The sequence below is a fragment of the Esox lucius genome, chromosome 15, assembly GCF_011004845.1.
Source record: "Esox lucius isolate fEsoLuc1 chromosome 15, fEsoLuc1.pri, whole genome shotgun sequence".
In the NCBI taxonomy this organism is placed as follows: domain Eukaryota; kingdom Metazoa; phylum Chordata; class Actinopteri; order Esociformes; family Esocidae; genus Esox; species Esox lucius.
The window spans coordinates 18,152,123-18,168,875 of record NC_047583.1 but is presented as its reverse complement, the minus strand read 5'-3'; the positions used below and the strand labels follow the sequence as shown (position 1 = coordinate 18,168,875).

The window sequence follows — 16,753 nt, the reverse complement described above, 5'->3', positions numbered from 1 at the left end:
AAACTGGTTTCCACTTTTCACTCATTTCTTTCTGTCTCCATACATCTCACCTTCCTCTTTTATCTTCCCTCTTACTCGACCTGTCTCTGACTAGAAGTGAAAAGATCTCTTAACCTACACAGCTAGTTGATGTGTCAACAGATCGTGACCATATAAGGCCTTCCTGTCTTTCAAGAACTTTTGCTTTGTCAAGCCATTACCTTTCTAAGTATTGAGTACAGTTATGTGAACCTATGTGCTGCATGAGGATCTTCAATTTTCTCAGCTCTACTTCTGATAGTGATACCAGTGCCGTAACAGCTCTCAGGCTACTTCTGAGTCATCCAAACGTTTCCGTAGGTTAGCTTTCATACATGAATGGAAAGCAAATATTTTTGTCTGTACAATGGACTCTTTAGCGATAGCACCTTTCCTGTTGCTCATAACTTTTCCTTTATTTTTTTTTTAATAACAAGCTTCAAAACAAATAGCTGACATAATTGAAACACCTGTGGTGGCCTTCTGGTGTCATGGGGGAGAACAAACAGGGGTTACAGTTGAGCTTCAGCACATAGCCAGACGGTTGGTTGGCGTGCTCTAAAACACACAGACAATGGGTGAGTGCCTCCGGTAAGGGAGAGGCTTGGGTGTATCCAACTTGTCAGTCACCTGGTTATAGGCTAGGCAACCAAGCAAACCAGCCAATAGTTGGTCAGATGCCAAGTAAGGTGTGACCGGAAACTGTGTACGTGTGTCTGTGCGCATTTGTGTAAGTGTGCATGTACTGTATTGGTGCATGCTTGGATGTGTTACGTGCACTTGGATTTTTGTGTGTTTGTGTGCGTGTGCATGTGCAGAGTGTTTAATATAGTTGGCCAACACACTCTTACACTGTACTCTACTTCCTCTGTAGATTGTTGCTTGTAGCACTGTGCATATCTCCATTATGTATTGTGTGTTTGTGCGTGCGTGCGTGCACACAAGTGTTGTGTGTGAGAGAGAGGGAAAATGCAAGGAAGTGTGTGTGAGTAAGAATGCTCTTGAATGCATAGGGAAGCCATTGTGTGGCCTAGTGGTTGGGCATGTAAATAATTACAGTATGTGGAGTCAGACAAAATTCTCATGGTTTCAAGGGGCTTTTCCTAAAGACTGCTTTTCTAGTACAGAAGAAACTTCTCTGAATTTAATCTGTTTCTTTCATTCCTTTTGCAACAAAAATTGACGGATCAACTGTAGATGCATTTTATGTTGTAGTAACAAGTTTGAGACTACATTGTTTCTTTCACATAGTTTATTTTAAAGTGTAACTAATGAGACAAAAATAAATAAAAGGCATGATCCAAAAGGCTAAATGATATCAGCTATATTGTGTATGCTCAGTTTCCATAAAACATGAATCATATGTTGTGTTCAAGTAAATTTTTGTCAAAAGCTCCTAGCAAAGAAAGAACAGAATGATTCATCAAAACGTAAAAACATATGGACTCGCATACTACCCCTATTTTGGTTTTCTACCAAAACAACCTCAAATGTCCTGCATCAACATTTAGATTACTGGAAGTTCTTGGTTTGGAAAAACAAGAAATACCTATTTTTATGTAAACTTACCGTAAATACAATGTCTCTAAACATCCACACCTGCTACAGACACACCAAAATACTTACTGTATACACACACACAACCACACTAACCCACACAAACACTGATAACGTGTTTGTGCAAACACAAATACCCACACACAGGCGTACACACTTCACTGATATCCAATATTAGCTAAGGATGAAAAACTTGTTTAGGATGAAAAGGACTGTTTCTCTAGTTGCAGGCTAAAGGATTGTTTCTCTATAGTAGTTGTAGGCTAAAGGACTGTTTCTCTAGTTGCAGGCTAAAGGATTGTTTCTCTATAGTAGTTACATGCTAAAGGACTGTTTCTCTAGTTGCAGGCTAAAGGATTGTTTCTCTATAGTAGTTACATGCTAAAGGACTGTTTCTCTAGTTGCAGGCTAAAGGATTGTTTCTCTATAGTAGTTACATGCTAAAGGACTGTTTCTCTAGTTGCAGACTAAAGGACTGTTTCTCTATAGTATTTACAGGCTAAAGGACTGTTTCTCTAGTTGCAGACTAAAGGACTGTTTCTCTATAGTATTTACAGGCTAAAGGACTGTTTCTCTAGTTGCAGGCTAAAGGATTGTTTCTCTATAGTAGTTACATGCTAAAGGACTGTTTCTCTAGTTGCAGGCTAAAGGACTGTTTCTCTATAGTAGTTACATGCTAAAGGACTGTTTCTCTAGTTGCAGACTAAAGGACTGTTTCTCTATAGTATTTACAGGCTAAAGGACTGTTTCTCTAGTTACAGACTAAAGGATTGTTTCTCTATAGTAGTTGTAGGCTAAAGGACTGTTTCTCTAGTTGCAGACTGAAGGACTGTTTCTCTATAGTAATTACAGGCTAAAGGACGGTTTCTTGGCAGAAGTAGCAGGCTGAAGGACTGTTTCTGGACGGGGTCACACACACAGTTTACATACACCGATCAGCTATAGCATTATGACCACTGACAGGTGAAGTGAATAATGATAATCTCGTTATCATGGCATCTGTCAGTGGGTGGGATATATTAGACAGCAAGTGAACATTCTGTCCTCAAAGTTGATGTGTTAGAAGCAGGAAAAATGGGCAAGCTTGAGGATCTAAGCGACTTTGACAAGGGCCAAATTGTGATGGCTGGACGACTGGGTCAGAGCATCTACAAAACTGCAGCCCTTGTGAGTTCTTCCCAGTCTGTGGTGGTCAGTATCTATCAAAAGTGGTCCAAGGAAAGAAAAGCAGTGAACCGGCGACAGGGTCATGGGCGGCCAAGGCTCATTGAGCAAAGACCGATCCAAAAGATGAGCCTACTGTATCTCAAATTGCTGAAAATGTTAATGTTGGTACTGATAGAAAGGTGTCAGAACACACAGTGCATCACATTTTGTTACGTATGGGGTTGCGTAGCTGGAGACCAGTCAGGATGTCCATGTTGATCCCTGTCCACTGCCGAAAGCCCCTACAACGGGCAGGTGAACATCAGAACTGGGCCACGGAGCAAAAGAAGAAGGTGGCCTGGTCTGATGCATCACATTTCCTTTTACATCACGTGGATGGCCTGGTGTGTGTGCGTCGCATACCTGTAGAACACATGGCACCAGGGTGCACTATGGGAAGGAGGCAAGCCGGCGGAGGCAGTGTGATGCTTTGGGCAAACCTTGGGTCCTGCCATTCATGTGGATGTTACTTTGACACGTACCACCTACCTAAAATGGTTCAGGAATGGTTTGAGGAACACAACAATGAGTTCAAGGTGTTGATTTGGCCTCCAAATTCTCAATCCAATTGCTGGACAAATTAGTCTGATCCATGGAGGCCCCACCTCTCAACTTCACAGGACTTAAAGGATCTGCTGGTATCGTCTTGGTGCCAGATACCACAGCACACCCTTCAGAGGTCTAGTGGAGTCCATGCCTCGACGGGCTAGGGCTGATTTGGCGGCTAAAGGGGGACCTATCAATATTAGGCAGGTGGTCATAATGTTATGATCGGTGTACTGTTGTCATTGCTTTGGTAAATGTTTTATAATAGCAATACAGTGCATTGGAGGTTTGTGGTCTAATAACAGCCCTTAGTTGTGGTATATTGGCCAGACACCGTACCCCCTTGTTACTTATTGCTTACTGTATATTGATAGTCCACCAACATGGACCTCATCTCAACATGGAGATCATCGTTATACTTGCCACTCTACAGTAAGCGGTGAACCACTTTCTGTGATTGGAGGAGACAGCAGACACACAGTGCTCTCTGAGGGCACCAGCCTGTGGGGTGTTAGCCTGGGGGGAGAGTAGGTGGCCCTCCCCTGTAGTTAGTCAGACGTCAAATTGTGTAGTCTCTGGCATAGTTGAGTCAAAACCAGCTGTGGTTTGATAAGGTTTTGCATCACAAGCACTGACTGAGCAGTTTGGATTGTAATGTCTCACATAGGCTGGCAAACATTATTCCTTGATGTTACAATCCCAGTAATCTGCTGTTAGCAAAAACAATAACCTTGTTGTTAAGTTGTCTACTTAAAAAGGGACATATCATTACCCCCTTGTCCTAACTGTAGTAAGTGACAATAGACTTGTGCTCTAGGGTTTTATGAGTCTGTGAGTGGTTGTTTATCTGTGCCATTTCTCCCAAATCAGCCAGGCACCGAGGCTACCGAAAGCGGGAGAGACCATCCACGGTCACAAGTTCTTCATTGGCTTTGGAGGCAAAGGGGCGAACCAGTGCATCCAGGCAGCTAGAATGGGAGCCAAGACGGCCATGGTCTGTAAGGTATGACGCTGTGAAAAGAGTACAGCAAACCAGCATGCAAATGCTACCGTGCACAAAAACACTCACATTCTTCTTTCTCCAACGTTGCAGCAGATATTTTATGAAGACCAACGGATAATATTTAAATAGGCCATTGTTTTCTGCCCATGTTCTACCTATAGGCAAGTTAGTTAAAATGTTAAACTAAGCAGGCATTGTTTCAACCATGCCATCCTGACCTCGTCTCCACCTCTGTCACCGCCCAAGCCCTCGTTCTCTCTTAATCCGTACCATTACACATACATAACACACACCCACACACCACTCCGCTTTAAACAGCCCTTATTCCCATACTGTACATCCAACCCCAGGTCTCCAATCAGCTAGGAACAGCGCAGCGTGAAAAAACCTTTATCAAAGTAGCTGAAACCCCACTGTCAAGAACAAAGGGCCCAATCGATAAGCAGTAAAACGCGGGAGCGGCTCTTCAGGCATGGGCCGAGCCCAAAAATAGACGTCCGGGCTTTCAAGAAACATCCAAGGAGGGAAGGCCACACTTCAAAGACGAAGGGAGCCAAGGTGTTGACCATAGTGCTACTACCACCGCATATTGCACATCACAGGCTGTTAGGGGCGCAGATGCCTCTTGGCTTCTTCCTTGAAAGTATGGGATAGAAGTAGGGAGCCTAAGGGCGAGGAGGGGACCCCTTTGACGCCCCCCGAACGAGTTTACAATGTGGACATTCCCAGAGCGGATGGAGGGAAGGGGGAGGAGAGGTGGACATGAGGAGGCGTCGGATGGGTGGGGTCGTCGTATCTCGAAGGCTTGGCGCAATGGCCGCGTGGGTATCGATATTCGTGTGTTTGTGCATGGGTTTGCTCGTGTGTGCGTGCGCATGTGTTTGTGTGACGCGACGGCACTTTGCCAGTATGCCAGCGGGGTACGAGAAAATACAACTCAGTTGCGGTTGGAGTTCACTGAACTTCAAAAGTTCAAGTACGGCCTGGATCAGTGTTTTTCGTTTCATCATTACATTTTTCTTTCAGGTTGGCAAAGACTTCTTTGGAGAAAACTACATCCAGAATTTCAAGGACAACGGCGTGTCCACAGGTAAGAATATCTCAAATTAGGAAAGGTGGTGGTATCTGGGAACATTGTTAAAGCAGCATGGATGCGAGAGGGAGGGTGAGCCCCTTCATTTTTTCTGTTCATTTAGTTAAAATAATGAAGTATGTTTGTTTTTAATAACTACAGCAAGTGGCCATATACAACACTGACCCAGTTAGTTCATAATAAAACATATTCGAAAGAACGGAACAACAGGCCATCCTTCAAGTACAAAGGATTTGCCGTGCTGCTTTTAAAACAGCCTTGAATATGCAATTTCGTGGCGTGCGTCATCCCAGTAGGCCTGGATTATAGTATTTGTTTTCTTCAGATGCACTTAGTTGTGAGCCTTTTTTCCCCCCTACCTCTTCAGAGTTCGTGGGGCAGACAGCTGATGCTGCCACTGGAGCTGCCTCCATCGTTGTCAACGACGCAGGTAAACACACGTGTTATACTTCGTGGTTACTCACTGACACAGATGCACAAGAATGCTTGGCTGAGGAGCGGGATTCACCGGACATGTGCACACAAACAAACACGCACGCACGCGCCCGGACGAACACATGGACTAAGTGCATCTGAATGGCGCAGGCACCAGTAAGCACCACTCTAAATCCTCCTCTGCACAGAGTGTAAAATTAGCCCAGGCTCTCCATATATCCACGTCCGCAAGTAGAATCAGGGGATCTTATACATCCGTAGGCGGGGTCACCACTTGAGAGTGTGTGCGCTTATGTGCACACTGTTGTGCATGTGCAACTCCTAAAGAGTTACACAGGAATTAATTGTTTCAGGAACAAGGGTTTGAGTAGGCGCAGATGGAATATTTTTTTTCTCCCCATTTTTTGGTTGGTTGTGTTTGATTTGTAAAAAGTCAATAGTCACAACTCATTCCTGTATAATTCCATGTATGATATTATCAATGTGTGTTCAGCAGAACATATCTTTTAAAAAAAATTGAAATTATTTTATTTAGCAGATTATCTTTTAAATGACTAAATGGCAGGATATACAAAGGTTGAATTATACTTCTTCTCTGGAATTCATAGGGCGCAAGTGGAAAAGGTGGACGGCCATACCACTTAGAGGAGTTTTCAATAATAAAAATAAAATAAAAAACAGTAGCTAGTTATTCCTGTAGCATACTAGAGAAGAAGCACTTCATTACAGTCAGTGCTGACTGGAGCCCTTGGCCCAGACCAAGACTCAGTCCAACACTAAAGCAGGGAGGAGTTAAGTCCATTTCTTGAACACCAGGATAATTCCATAATATCAGCAACAGTAACATTTCTGGCTAATAGAATGTTTCTCAATGGAAGTCACGGGCTAAAGGACTGTTTCTCGTTAGATGTTCCAGGCTAAAGGACTGTTTCTCGTTAGATGTTCCAGATGAAAGTCACAGGGTGAAATACTGTTTCTCAATGGAAGTCACTGGGTGACGGATTGTTTGTCTGTTGAAGTTACAGGCTAAAGGACTGTTTCTCTATAGTAATTACAGGCTAAAGGACTGTTTCTCTAGTTGCAGGCTAAATGACTGTTTCTCTGTAGTAATTACAGGCTAAAGGACTGTTTCTCTGTAGTAATTACAGGCTAAAGGACTGTTTCTCTAGTTACAGGCTAAAGGACTGTTTCTCTTTAGTAAATACAAGCTAAAGGACTGTTTCTCTAGTTACATGCTAAAGGACTGTTTCTCTAATTGCAGGCTAAAGGACTGTTTCTCTGTAGTAATTACAGGCTAAAGGACTGTTTCTCTAGTTGCAGGCTAAAGGACTGTTTCTCTAGTTGCAGACTAAAGGACTGTTTCTCTATAGTAATTACAGGCTAAAGGACTGTTTCTCGGCAGAAGTAGCAGGCTGAAGGACTGTTTCTGGACGGGGTCACACACACAGTTTACATACACCGATCAGCTATAACATTATGACCATTGACAGGTGAAGTGAATAACACAGATAATCTTGTAATCATGGAACCTGTCAGTGGGTGGGATATATTAGGCAGCAAGTGAACATTTTGTCCTCAAAGTTGATGTTAGAAGCAGGAAAAATGGGCAAGCTTGAGGATCTGAACAAATTTGACAAGCAAGGGCAGTGACCCTTCTTTCTTGTCATCATCTTTCCGTTCGGTCACTTCCGCATTTGTCACGTCTGCAGGGGAGAATGCTATTGTGATCGTGGCCGGCGCCAACTTGCTGCTGGGTGGCGAGGATCTGCAGCAGGCACTGCCTGCCCTGAGCCATGCAAAAGTGCTGGTGTCCCAGCTGGAGGTTAGCCCGGATACCTCCCTGCAGGCTCTACGTCTGGCCCAGGAGAACAACGGTCTGTTTCTATCCAAATATTATCTTACTCCCTGTATACACTGATGAGCCAAAACTTAATGACCCCTCAGAGGTGAAGCGAATAAAGTTGATCATCTCCTAACAAGGGCACATGTCAAGGTCTGGGTAGATGGTAAGTGAAGAATCCGTTATCTTACTCAATGTGTTGGATGCAACAGAAATGGGCAGGAGACCTGCGCGACTTTGACAAGGGACATATTTCTATGGCCAGATGACTGGGTACGTTTTTTTTCTTCTATCGGTTTGGACCAGACAGGATAGCCTTCGTTGCCCTTGCGCATTGATCAGCCTTGGGTACCCAACAGCCTGTTTGTGGTTTGTCCCTCCTTGGACCATTGTCAATAGGTACTCGCCACCGCTGACCGGGAGCACCCCACAAACCTTGCTATTTCAGAGATGCTCTGGTGCTCTGTTACTGCCTGACGTCGTCTGGCCATAACAATCTGACCCTTGTCAAAGTTGCTCAGGTTTTTACTCCTGCCCATTTCTTCTGCATCCAATACGTTGACTACAAGAACTGATGGCTTGTTTACCATCTAATCTACCCAGATGTGCCCTTGTTAGGAGTTGATCGACATTATTCGCTTCACCTTTGAGTGGTCATAATGTTTTGGCTCATTAGTGTTTATATACAGTGGAGAGAACAAGTATTTGATACACTGCTGATTTTGCAGGTTTTCCTCCTTACAAAGCATGTAGAACAAAAATCCAGAAATTCACATTGTATGATTTTTAAGTAATTAATTAGCATTTTATTGCATGACATAAGTATTCGATACATCAGAAAAGCAGAACTTAATATTTGGTACAGAAACCTTTGTTTGCAATTACAGAGATCATACGTTTGCTGTAGTTCTTGACCAGGTTTACACACACTGCAGCAGGGATTTTGGCCCACTCCTCCATACAGACCTTCTCCAGATCCTTCAGGTTTCGGGGCTGTCGCTGGGCAATACAGACTTTCGTCTCCCTACAAAGATTTTCTATTGGGTTCAGGTCTGGAGGCTGGCTAGGCCACTCCAGGACCTTGAGATGCTTCTTACGGAGCCACTCCTTAGTTGCCCTGGCTGTGTGTTTCGGGTCATTGTCATGCTGGGAGACCCAGCCATGACCCATCTTCAGTGCTTACTGAGGGAAGGAGGTTGTTGGCCAAGGTCTCGCGATACATGGATCCATCCATCCTCCCCTCAATACGGTGCAGTCGTCCTGTCCCCTTTGCAGAAAAGCATCCCCAAAGAATGATGTTTCCACCTCCATGCTTCACGGTTGGGATGGTGTTATTGGGGTTGTACTCATCCTTCTTCTTCCTCCAAACACGGCAAGTGGAGTTTAGACCAAAAAGCTCTATTTTTGTCTCATCAGACCACATTACCTTCTCCCATTCCTCCTCTGGATCATCCAAATGGTCATTGGCAAACTTCAGACGGGCCTGGACATGTGCTGGCTTGAGCAGGGGGACCTAGCGTGAACTGCAGGACTTTAATCCATGATGGCGTAGTGTGTTACTAATGGTTTTCTTTGAGACTGTGGTCCCAGCTCTCTTCAGGTCATTGACCAGGTCCTGCCGTGTAGTTCTGGGCTGATCCCTCACCTTCCTCATGATCATTGATGCCCCACGAGGTGAGATCTTGCATGGAGCCCCAGACCGAGGGAGATTGACCATCATCTTGAACTAATAATTGCGCCAACAGTTGTTGCCTTCTCACCAAGCTGCTTGCCTATTGTCCTGTAGCCCATCCCAGCCTTGTGCAGGTCTACAATTGTATCCTTGATGTCCTTACACAGCTCTCTGGTCTTGGCCATTGTGGAGAGGTTGGAGTCTATTTGATTGAGTGTGTGGACAGGTGTCTTTTATACAGGTAACGAGATCAAACAGGTGCAGTTAATACAGGTAATGAGTGGAGAACAGGAGGGCTTCTTAAAAAAAAAACTAACAGGTCTGTGAGAGCCGGAATTCTTACTGGTTGGTAGGTGATCAAATACTTATGTCATGCAATACAATGCTAATTAATTATAAAAAAATCATACAATGTGATTTTTTGGATTTTTGTTTTAGATTCAGTCTATCACAGTTGAAGTGTACCTATGTTAAAAATTACAGACCTCTACATCCTTTGTAAGTAGGAAAACCTGCAAAATCAGCAGTGTATCAAATACTTGTTCTCCCCACTGTATGTGTGTGTGTGTGTGTGTAGTGTGCCTGTCAATATACTGTCCGTTGACATTGTCTGTCTATATACTGTTTGTCTGTTTATCTTAAAGCTACCTACAGTTAGTCACCAGAGAAGTCATTGCAATTCTGATGTAAAAACAACTTAGACTGCTTTTCTCGCACATTCATCTCTTCATTCACAATGTTTTTAATTGTCCCTGGGACCTACACAATATTTTTATTCTCAGATTGTCTTTCTTGGTTTTTATCACATCACTGCCATATCGCAACACAGCCATATGTACAGTATATGTTTTTCTTGGCCAGTGCAACTGTCAGGCATACTGTACTTTGCTTTATAATGATTTCACTCTAACAAAAAAACTAGTATTTTTCTGTCTTTATCAGTGTGTTTTTTTTCCACGTGTGTCTGTATGCACATTTGTGTTATGCAAGGGGAACTTTAGCCCTTCAGTAATAAACATCCCTACCCATTGTATTTTAGGCTCCAGGTAAACAAAACACCATTTAATACACAACACTTCCAGAGGGAATAAGTAGGACACAGAGCCTTGTCATCATTAGCACCCCAGTCTATACTTGGACCACAGTGTGTCACCCAGACATCTGGGGAGTTAGGACATCCGGACCTGGTGTCAGGGGCCAATTATTAGTAACCACCATCCACTTCCATAGCATGCTTCAACGGGCACTCGCCCATCTCATTCCCCACAGATGGGCAATATGGGCAACCAGATGGCATCACACGCCGTCTCTGATGCGCCACCCCTGCTACGTACACCTCGCATGGATTATGCCAATCATGCCAGTAGACTCCCTCTGCCAAGGCGCTAATAGGCATCACTGCGCAACACGAAAGGAGCCATTATGTGAATGTCACCCGCCGGGAGTCGTGGGGTGTTAATGGTTTGGCCTGGAGGTTAATGACGCGAGTGGATCGTCAGGTGATCAGGGACTCACTGCTGGGCTTAGGCAAAGAACACCTCAGGAGATTTTATGAAGATTTAAAAAATTACTAATTTTATTTGAATTCTGTTACTTTCCAAAGTTGAGTTTCTTTTTCTCTAAATCAAATCAAACTTTATGTTAAGTGCATTTAAAATCGCCACAGACTTTACATTTAACACAATATCCAAAAGGAAGAGAACAGAAAGCAGCAAGCAATGTTCTTTCAAAAATAAATGTAAAAAATGTATGGTAAAGAACATAACCAACCTGATTGCTTTTTCTCTGACTCACTGTTTTCACACAGTTCTTCATGTTATGTGGCTAATTGGCTTCGGAATTACAGCTCACTTCCTGAATTGACACCATCCCTGCAGTGCAGTCCCTTAGTAATCGCCACGTCTGTAATGTCTGTCAGTCATAACCACAATGATACAACAACTCGACCCAGAGCTGTAAGTAAGCGCCAGCTGTTAGCTAAAAGTCATCAGTTAAATACCTAACCCTGATGTTTCCAAGGTTTTTCTTTACCAGCTGTACAGAACAGCTGTGTAGTAACGTATAGAGATAAAGACTTGGTTAGCCACATATGCTGTAGCAGGTGTAGTTGTCACATTGAAGCAAGAGGAGATACTCATGTTCTGAGACAGGTTATACAATGTACATGGGTTCGTACTCATTGTTCTTTCAGCAAAAACGATTTGACTATCATAAAAAGCAAAGAGTTCCTAAAAAACCTATCAGCGATCTCGCTGGCCATGCACCTGAACTGGGGAGGAGATAGGGAAATAGAGAGAGCAGTGGAGAGAAAAAGAGAGATAGAGGGAGGAGTGAGAATGGGGAAGAGGGATGGGAGATAGGAGAACAATGGAGCTGAGGCTTAAATACACCTGGATTTGAGCAGTTTCTGCCATTCTCTCCTGCAGATCCTCTCAAGCTCTTTTAAATTAGATGGTGAGCGTTGGTGAGCTGCGATCTTCAGGTCTCCCCATATGTGTTCACTGGGGTTCTTGGCTTTGTAGGGCCACTAAAGGACATTCAGAGACTCCCAAATCCACTCCAGTTTTGACACTGGCTGTGTGTTTTGGGTTGTTGTTGTGCTGAAAGATTAATCTCCACTCCAATTTGAATACTCACTTACCGTAAAGGCCTGATAGATTCAGTGCTGCAGAGATGGTCGTCCCTCTAGCCAGTTCCCCCATCTCTGCAGATAACCTCTGCAGCTCTGATATATTGGCCATTGGGTTCTAGACCACCTCCCTAACCGAGTCTCTTCCTGCCCTGTTACCTGGTCTGCCTGGATGGACAGCTCTAGGAGTCTTGGGGATTCCAAACATCATCCATATCAAAATGATGAGAGTTTTTCTTCATAACCATCCACAGATGAATGCCTGGACACAGTTCTATCTCTGAGGTCTTCTGAGAGTTTCTTAGACTTCTTGGATTGGTTTTTGCTCTGACACACACTAGGAAGTTTGAGGACCCTATATAAGCAAGTGTGCTCCTTTCTAAAGCATGTCAAAGGTGGAATCCAGTGAAGTTGTAAAGATGTCTCAAGGACGATCAAAAGGCACTGGATGCATCTGAGCTCAATTTGGAGTGTCATGGCAAAGCTTCTGAATAATTATGTACATAATATATTTCATATGTTCCTTTTCAATATGTCGGCACAACTTTCTAAAAACATGTTTTTGCTTCACTATAATGGAGTATCATGTGTAGACTTACAGCAAAAAATTGTATCAATTAAGTCCATAGGGTTTTTTTGGGGGAGAAAGTGAAGGGCTCTGAATCCTTCACAAAGGCACTATATAGAGAGAGTGGAACAGACAGATAAGAGGGAGAGAGAGAGAGAGAGATGGGTATAGCAAGATGAGAGAAATTGAGCGATATTAGAGGAAAAAAGACAGATGAGAGAGTGGGAGGAATGGGACAAAATTGAGAACAGGGTACAGTGTTAGAGAGAGAGGGAGGGAGGGAGGAGTGTAAATTGAGACCAGCTGTAATAAAAAAAAAAATAAGAACAGGGGAAAGATATTGAGTAAGTGAGGGGGGGGGGGGTGTGAGGCAGAAAGAGAGCGAGGGAGGCAGGGAGAGAGAGTGGTTTCTGTAAAATGACATGGAACCTTGTCTCTTGGAAAGTGGAAGGCAGGTGTGATCCGTGTCACCCACACCGGGGTTGTGTAAGCCCTGTTTGTTGTGTCATCTGCATGTGCGTGTGTCTGACGCGCCGTTTCCATTTTTACTCGAAAGAGGCCTCAGCAGTATACCTCAGATCGCCAGGTGGCCAAAGCCCTGCGCAAACTCACGCAGCTGCTCGCTTACACGCGCCCACACACATACAAATGGGTTTTATTTGACTGACATGCACCAATACGCTAGGGCTTTAGCATTGAATGTATGAAGGGATATATTTCAGTCGCATACAAAACACACACACTTATCTCAGGGCTCATCCTATACATGCACATAATAAAATGCTGTTGGATCATGAACATATTAAGCTTCATACATATGCACAGGATTATACTCACATCAAACAGACAGAAACACACACACACACACGGCTATAGCTTACCCATACTCTGATGCATTTCACAAACATGTAAAAAATACTATACAAAAATATAGTATTAATAGTGTAGTATTACTAAATATATAGTATTACTATATGTACTATATTATTCACTGTATTATTATAATTCTGTATTTCATTAAAAATAGTATAAGCTTAATCATTGCAATTATATAACCTCAAACCTTACTAGCATCATTTGTAATCTACTTTTTTTCTGTTTTCTTCTGCTTATTTCAAAAAAACACCAACACAGAAAAGCCTTCCCGCCGCCCTTTCTTTCTCCCTTCAATGATTCTGCCTCCTCCCTTCCTTTCCAGCAACCCATTGTTTACCGTTACGGCCTCAATTGTTAAACAAGTCGATCGGCAACCTTCCACTGTCCACAGATCAGCTTATCTTTCCCAGTATTATTATTTTAATGTTTCCTTTTGTAGTATATCCCTCAATTTTACCGCAGGGTCTCATGAGTGTTTTGAAACTCTTTATCAAATCTGCATATACTTCACCCAAAATATGTGTTTTTTTATATGCATGTTCCTATTGCCTGACCAAGGTCATAAATAGTGCAGTCTGCAAGTCTAATCATGCTCTGATTTTACTGTTTCATAGCCATTGCTGGATTTGACTCCAGAAATTTGCCACTGATGGAAAGTACCAGAAAAAATGATCGACTGACTGTTTCTTTGTGGCACAGCCTATGCTGTTCAGTGTTCAAAACGTGGAGCATTTGTAGCGTATGCTCTACATTAAATCTTGAATTGTAATGCACAGATAAATGTGTCTATTGTTGTTTCATACTTAAGATCATATTCCCAGTGGCATGGTATTGGCACATAAAAGATCTGTTTCCAACTGATTTGAACATTATCTTTTAAATCTTTGGACTTACAGTACATGTTATAATATATCTGTTATAAAGCCATGCCTGGTTTTTGATTGGCAGCAGACAGACATCTGACATTGTGCGAGGGCTGTAATGAGTTGATTATACTTTGGTACAGCCTTTAGAGGTGGTATATTAGCTAGATACCACAAACCCCAGGGATGCCTTACAAAGGATTTCCAATTCAATTAAAGCTATACAATGTAATTGGGAGTGCCAGTAATGATTTAGCAGGATGGCCTTGAAATCTAATTATGTATATTATTACTCCAGAATACTATTGTAAATAAAAACAAATCATCATTATGTTTTGATGTGGGCAGAGGAAGAAAAGCACAACGTTCACACTGAGAAAACTCAGTTGAAAAACAGCATAGAGATTTGTTTGTAAGGCCACCTTTCTGGCCACTGCTTTTATTTCTTAGTTTTTTTGAGAAATGTTAATTTGATCTTTAAAAGGGCTTCTTCTCTAAAGCATTTATTCACATGATCTTTGCCCGCAGAGCAAACCCCATGGAAGCCATTACCCACGGAAAGAGAAATTAACATGCATCTGATTGCCATGTAGTTGTAAATCTAAAGTCCTATTTCTCACAAATTGTCGAAATGGGTGCAGCAAGTTTACAAGGCCTAATGTAATTTTAGGTATTGATAGAGATTTTCCCCATATGAATCCAGATATTAGCCATTATACTAATACAGTCACAAATTCTCTAAATGCGCTTCAACACAGAAAACAGTTTGCAGCCAGCACATTATGTAATTCTGGTGATATATGCACATAATTGGATCAGCACTAGAGTGTAAACATTTTCTATAACCAAATATTTCCATGAACATACATTTTCTGTTGTTCCAGCATACTGAAGTGAAATGGAGTGCAACACATTAATTACTATGAACTGTACTGTTTAAGTCTACTGTATTCATTTTAGAGACTGTTTTCTCTGCCTACAGTGAAGACCATTTTCAACCCAGCACCAGCCATTCCAGACCTGGATCCTGATTTCTACAGAGCCTCAGTTGTGTTTTGCTGTAACGAATCAGAGGTGAGTTACTGTAGACAACACACTCACGCACACATGCTATGTATGACACAATGCAACAAATACAATCTACCACACCCATGCACCAATAAACGTCATCCTACAGTACATCTTACCTTGTAATCTGTTCCTCAAGATTCAAAAGTCAACCACTGTACACAGCACCGACCCTTCATCATCCCGCTCCCTGACCCTTCCTCATCCCGTTCCCTGACCCTTCCTCATCCCGTTCCCTGACCCTTCCTCATCCCAATCCCTGACCCTTCCTCATCCTGTTCCCTGACCCTTCATCATCCCGTTCCCTGACCCTTCCTCATCCCGTTCCCTGACCCTTCCTCATCCCGTTCCCTGACCCTTCATCATCCCGTTCCCTGACCCTTCCTCATCCCGTTCCCTGACCCTTCCTCATCCCGTTCCCTGACTCTTGTCTCTGTGTTTTGGCACCTATGTGCCTGAGCCGCTGTAGCGAGCGCTTAAGCCTGCAGTTGAAAAACCCCCCTTCGTACTTTGGAATCTGAGCATTAACAATTACAATATGTATGTACGTTTCATTGGACGTGAAGGTGCCTAGATAATGAGAACAACAGAAACCTCTCTGTTTAGATTATCTCTCTGTAGGTTGATTATCTCTCCCTTGACAAACGGGTATGCAATAATTATTACAACCACTATACAAAACGGCTGATTTCGAACACTACCCGTCCTTTCTTAAAACCATTGATTGGACCCCTCAGGGTCATGGCCCTGCACATGCATGGTATAGAAACTGCCTCAGAAAGAAGTAACCTTTTCTTACATGAATGGAAAGATGATTCCCTACATCCATTCCTGCCTTCCTTTACAGTAAAAAAAGTGAAGCTTCACACCTACGCCGTAAAAAAGATGACAGATAGGGGTTGGAATTGATGGGAAACGTAGTTAGAAACAATAACAGGGCAGATGTGTTAAAAGAGTGAGTCAGGTTCACCCCTGGGGTAACACAGAGGCAGCTTTGCCCAGAAATCTCTCATAGAGAGACTTTGATGTGGGATTTGGGGGGAAAGGTGGCTTTCCAGGTGAGGACATGAAAGCGACAGTTCAAGATAGAGCCAACCGTCCGTGTCTTTTTCCTTGTTGGTTTGACTGTAAGAGAGAGAGACACGCAAACACACAATCTTCCTTTAATCCTCTCATTGCTGCTCATCTTTCAGTCAAGTGAAATGATTCACCCCCAAGAGCACATGAACACACACATACACATATATATACACACACAGTGATCCTCTGGGCTCCTTCAATGAGTAAGAAGACTCTTGTCTTATTTGGCAGCCAACCAAAACAGGATGGCACCAGGGAGTACGAGCACTGATAATATGCTGTGTGTAGTTTATTATTCA

The 16,753-nt window shown here is 43.0% G+C and overlaps 1 protein-coding gene across 2 annotated transcripts in view; it reads left to right on the top strand.

Moving 5' to 3' along the window:
* rbks (ribokinase) overlaps positions 1-16,753 on the top strand; it is a 43,915-nt gene that overhangs the window by 9,390 nt on the left and 17,772 nt on the right. For both annotated transcript variants that reach the window (XM_010892359.3, XM_010892360.2), the window contains exons 3-7: positions 4,198-4,330; positions 5,357-5,420; positions 5,791-5,853; positions 7,568-7,732; positions 15,289-15,380. In XM_010892359.3, coding sequence (XP_010890661.1) covers positions 4,198-4,330; positions 5,357-5,420; positions 5,791-5,853; positions 7,568-7,732; positions 15,289-15,380 — 517 coding nt within the window. The remainder of the gene's footprint in view (positions 1-4,197; positions 4,331-5,356; positions 5,421-5,790; positions 5,854-7,567; positions 7,733-15,288; positions 15,381-16,753) is intronic.